General features: G+C 35.9%; 1 protein-coding gene across 1 annotated transcript; it reads left to right on the plus strand.

Moving 5' to 3' along the window:
* Positions 1-4,306: 4,306 nt before the first annotated feature.
* On the plus strand, positions 4,307-5,491 carry LOC114470829 (golgin subfamily A member 6-like protein 6). The gene is made up of 2 exons (XM_028459158.1): positions 4,307-4,732; positions 5,090-5,491. The coding sequence occupies exons 1-2, from the start codon at positions 4,331-4,333 to the stop codon at positions 5,480-5,482; spliced, it is 795 nt and encodes a 264-aa protein (XP_028314959.1). The 5' UTR covers positions 4,307-4,330; the 3' UTR covers positions 5,483-5,491.
* The last annotated feature ends 380 nt before the right edge of the window (positions 5,492-5,871 follow it).

Below are 5,871 nucleotides of genomic sequence, written 5' to 3' on the forward strand. Positions count from 1 at the left end.
GCCTGGACCAAGGAAACAAGAGTTACGCCGAGGTGAGTCTAACCAGATGAAGATGCTGAAGTGGCAGCGGGAAACCACTCCTCCTTCAGCGTCAGAATCAGCTGATCTTCAATCTCACACACTCACTGGATCAGACCAAAGAAAAAGTAGCGGAGCAAACCAGGGAGCTTCAGCACCAGGAAACACAACAGTGAGTCCTTATTCTTTATTCAACTTTTATTTACTTTTTTGAACGGCGCTTACAAATTGAATTTTGTTGTCACATTTATTTAGAAATTAAACTAATTCAATCAGTTACAAAATTAAATATTAATACAAACTTCTGAAAATAAAAGTAATGAATTAATATTACAATAATTGTTCTACAGCACAATAATATAAAATGTTTTTACTGCTGATTTCAATGTCTTGTTGATTTTAAAGCCTTAATATTTTCTGTTGCACTTTTTTAATCATGTAAGCACATTGAGTTGCCTTGTGTATGAAATGCACTATACTAATAATGTTTCTTGTTGATTCTAATCTCCACACAGATATCAGAAGCTCAGAAGAACGTCATCATCAAAGACGAAGAGCTGAAAGTGAAGGATCTCTCATGCGTGGCAGACATTGAAAAGACGTTCTGAGGGCCGATCTCAGGCAGGCGCCGGAGAAATTAAAAAGTCAAAGTGATCAACACGAGCAACTGTTGGAGGTGAACGCCAACATGTTAGTGGTGAAGTCAAAGGAGCAGGCCTACTGCAGTCTGGAGGAGCAGATGAAAGAAAAGGTGACCATGCTGAAGAACGCCCTGGTCGTAACACAGAACCAACTGAAAGCCAAGATTTGGAATTAGAAGAAGAGCGGTCCAGCCATGCTAAAAAGAAACCACTACGGAAAAGAATCCTCCAGTGGTTTAAGAGGAAAACCAACGTTAGAACAATACAAACCCCATGAAGATTTAAAACATTCCTCTCTCTCCTTTTCTCCCTCTAATGCAGGAAAAAACTTTTAAAAAGAAAAAAAAAAAAGATAAAATAACAAATGAATAAAAAAAAGTGTTTGTAAAATAATTGTTTGTGTTGAACTGAGTTATTAATTTGGGTCAGACCATGAAATTCATAGTTATAATAACTATTTTCCTCAGAATTCTGACTTTAAACTAAAAAATGCTGACTTATTTCTCAGAATTCTGACTTTAAAGTGAGAAGTCTGACTTTAAAGTGAGAAGACTGGCTTTAAAGTCAAAATTCTGACATTTTTCTGGCTTACATTTCGAATTCAGAAATGTTTCCTCAGAATTCACACAAAAGGGATTGGTAATGCACTGCACACTGTTTTTGTAAACTCTCAATGAACAATTATGTCAAATTTGTGTTAATTCTGTTAGCTCATGAATTTTTTTATTCCATCGTTGTGCTCTATTGTTGTTTTTTCACAGTGTTCTGAACAAAATGTTGTCGTAGGACAAAGGGGGCAGGGGCGCAAATCCGGTGGGGGATGCAGGGGTCGTGTCCCCCCAAAAAAAATCCCATTGTAAACACTAATTAAAAAAAAAAAAAAATTACAGTATAGTAAACCTTGATTACTTTAAATCAACAGTTTCACATTATTTTTACTTGTGATGCTTTTATACTGGCCATGTAGTTCATAGTGCTGTGGACTTGTAGCTAACATTCACGCCAAAACATTTGTATTTGTAAAGTTTGTATATTCTACGTTTTGTGGCATATTCAATTATACTTATAGTTTGTGTAAGGTTTGTGTATTCACTAGGTGTGTAAATCAGGACGTCAGTGAACGCACCATCAAACCTGTTAACTATTTCACTCCTCACTGCATTTTAGATGGAAGTTCATTGCACTTTATTTTAAAACATACTGGGCATTTTTCTAGATGTATGTGGTTAATTTATTTTTATTTTTTTTTAGGATTTAAGAACTTAACAGAATTCTAATCTGTTGGTGAAGCAAAAGTTAAACTTTTTGGAAAAATGTAATTTAACAGTTTGATAACAAGGCAACTGTATTAGTATAGCACATTTCATACACAAAGCACCTCAATGTGCTAAACATGGGTCAAATAGTGCAACAGAAAACATTCAACAGCTTAAAAATCAATAAGAACAATAATGTCAGCAGAAACAACATTTAAAATCACCACTAAACATAATCAGTAAACATTTAAAATCATCAGTAAAAACATTTAAAATCATCCAGCTAAAAACATTTAAATCACCACTAAAAACATGTCATAATCATCAGTAAAAACATTTAAAATCATCAGTAAAAACATTTTAAATCACCATAAAACATTAAATCCATCAAAAAACACAATTAAATCAACAACATGACAAAAATCTCCCCCTCTCAGTCATACGCGTAGAGAAAGAAAAACCTTTAACTTGGATTTAGGATGTTCACATGTGATGCTGATTGGCTCTGGGCCTTCACTATCTGACCTGTGTCCATGGTATCTGTGAACTCTGGGCCTCCACTATCTGACCGCTGTCCATAGATGCTGAGATATCCACTGGTCATAACCTGACTAAAACATCTCACTGATGATACTGGACCAAACCCATTCACATACCACTCGTTTTTTGATATTGTTACTTGATTACAGTTAATTATCATTTATTTGTTCTCGCAATTTTTTTAAAATTAAATAAAGTTCTATTTCATACCATTTTGTAGCATATTGTGACGTGAAAATTATGAACATTTTGCTTAGAAAAACTATTTAAAACACAACTATAGATCAAAAAGATGGAATGAATGAGTGATAACACACATTATTAAGAATCATTTTGTAAATAAATGGAAAGAAACAGTATTTAGTGCCTCATGAACAGATTTAGCTCTATAGTTTTTTATCATTTTTGTTCATCTCTCCTGCCTATTGCGGGACCGAAACTCACGTCTACTGTTTTCAGTTCATAATTTATTAATTTTTCACTATCTTTCTCTTTATATTTTAATGAAGTTGTAATGTAAAATAACAGTATGATCTTAAAGAATTGCTTCACCTTTACATCAGGGATAACAGAGTTACTCACAGTAGCACACACACAGGGTACTCTTTAACTCTTTAACTCTCTTTAAAGTTATGCTCTAATGCGTTTTAGTTTGGGCCCACCTTTACGTCTATCTTCTAAATGTATCTAGAATTTAGACCACATGTCAAACTCATGGCCGGGGGCCAAATCCGGCCCTTTGGAGCATCCAGTTTGGCTCGCAGGAGGAAGTAAAAATTACAGAGAAAACATGAATCATTGTGTAAATGTATTTAATTTATTTTTTTGGTTTATTTACCAGCTGCGGAGCACCGTCGGGCCAAGATGTCACAGTCTGAGTTGTTCACAAAGTGAAAGTATAGAAATACAGTTGTTTAAGAATGTGTGTTGTTTTAATAAAAAAAAGAACAATAATTACAAAAAATTATTTGCATTTTTCAGAAACTTCAGGTGAACCGACATTGGTTGAAAAATAGATTTAGTGGCTCCTGAATAGATTTATTTCTGTAGTTTTTATTATTTCCAGTCATCTCATGCCTGTGGGGGCAAAGACTGACACTTTATTTGTTTTTTTTCTACTCTCTCCCTCAAGTCCCCCTATAGTGCCATTGTGTATCCCTAGTGGTACACGTACCACCATTTGAGAAACACTGCTGTAGACTAAGCTACCCTTCAACGTCTAACAGGCCCCCGCACTGAAGACTTTCAAATCCTGCTTTAAATCCACTTTTACTCTTTGGCTTTTAATTCACCTTGATATTTTATTTTATTTTATTTATAAATAATTTTTTGGGGGGGGGGGGGGGGGGTTAGCTCTGTTTATATGTATTTAATTTCATTATGTTATTGTTTGTTACCAAGGCAGCAGGAAATCAACATTTAGAATGTTTTGTTGATTGTAACCATGACAACCGAAAAGAAGCCAATGGAGATGAAAGCCAAATCACTTCAAAGTACCTGGATTCTTCCTTCTTAGAGCAAACAGCTTAAAGCCTTAAAAACTCCACTGTTTTGTTGAATTTTATCTTGCTTTTTTGTCCTGAAACATTGACAATGGAAGAAAAACCAGCGATGAACATTACTTTTGGTGACTTTGGGGATTCTGAGCCCTTGTTTGACAAAACCAGCGAGGTGTCATTCCACCAACCAGTGCAAGATCATAGGAAGAAGGTAAAGACGCAAAAAATGAAGGGAGACCAACCATCATCTCCTGGAGACAAGGGTAATGATCAACAAGTCAACCATCCACCAGTTACCATACCAGTGAGTCCCTGTGAACCAGGTTGCCCACTGGTTCCTGACCAAGCACCACCAGGGTGTATCACATGTGAAGAGATGACATACAAGGCATCCTTTACAAGGTACCAGATGGAATTACGAGACAGGGACCTGGAACACCTCAAACTGGCTCTGGACGTTTCCAGAAAGGAATTCCATGAGCAGGAAGAACAATGGGAAGAGGAACGAACGATGATGATGAAGAAGGAAACAGAATCAGATTTCATGGTTGAAATCCAGGAGGAGGAAATCTCCAAGCTCAAGCTTAGCCTGGACCAATGGAAACAAGAGTTACGCCGAGGTGAGTCTAACCAGATGAAGATGCTGAAGTGGCAGCGGGAAACCACCTCCATCCTTCAGCGTCAGAATCAGCTGATCTTCAATCTCACACACTCACTGGATCAGACCAAAGAAAAAGTAGAGGAGCAAACCAGGGAGCTTCAGCACCAGGAAACAACAGTGAGTCCTTATTTCATTTATTCAACTTTTATTTACTTGGTTTTTTTTAACGGCGCTTTTACAAATTGAATTTTGTTGTCACATTTATTTAGAAATTAAACTAAATTCAATCAGTACAAAAATTAAATATTAATACAAACTTCTGAAAATAAAGTAATGATATTAATATACAATAATTGTTCTACAGCACAATAATATAAAATGTTTTTACTGCTGATTTCAATGTTCTTGTTGATTTTTAAAGCCTTAAATATTTTCTGTTGCACTTTTTAATCATGTAAAGCACATTGAGTTGCCTTGTGTATGAAATGCACTATACTAATAAATGTGTCTTGTCTGATTCTAACCTCCACACAGATATCAGAAGCTCAGAAGAACGTCATCATCAAAGACGAAGAGCTGAAAGTGCAGGATCTCCTCATGCGTGAGCAGAACATTGAAAAGGACGTTCTGAGGGCCGATCTCAGGCAGGCGCAGGAGAAATTAAAAAGTCAAAGTGATCAACACGAGCAACTGTTGGAGGTGAACGCCAACATGTTAGAAGTGGTGAAGTCAAAGGAGCAGGCCTACTGCAGTCTGGAGGAGCAGATGAAAGAAAAGGTGACCATGCTGAAGAACGCCCTGGTCGTAACACAGAACCAACTGAAAGCCAAAGATTTGGAATTAGAAGAAGAGCGGTCCAGCCACGCTAAAAAGAAACCACTACGGAAAAGAATCCTCCAGTGGTTTAAGAGGAAAACCAAACGTTAGAACAATACAAACCCCATGAAGATTTAAAACATTCCTCTCTCTCCTTTTCTCCCTCTAATGCAGGAAAAAACTTTTAAAAAAAAAAAAAAAAAGATAAAATAACAAATGAATAAAAAAAAGTGTTTGTAAAAATAATTGTTTTGTGTTGAACTGAGTTATTAATTTGGGTCAGACCATGAAATTCATAGTATAATAACTATTTTCCTCAAGAATTCTGACTTTAAACTAAAAATGCTGACTTATTTCTCAGAATTCTGACTTTAAAGTGAGAAGTCTGACTTTAAAGTGAGAAGACTGGCTTTAAAGTCAAAATTCTGACATTTTTCTGGCTTACATTTCAGAATTCAGAAATGTTTCCTCAGAATTCACACAAAAGGGAATTGGTAATG

The sequence above is a fragment of the Gouania willdenowi genome, chromosome 10, assembly GCF_900634775.1.
Source record: "Gouania willdenowi chromosome 10, fGouWil2.1, whole genome shotgun sequence".
NCBI classification, from domain to species: Eukaryota; Metazoa; Chordata; class Actinopteri; order Blenniiformes; family Gobiesocidae; genus Gouania; species Gouania willdenowi.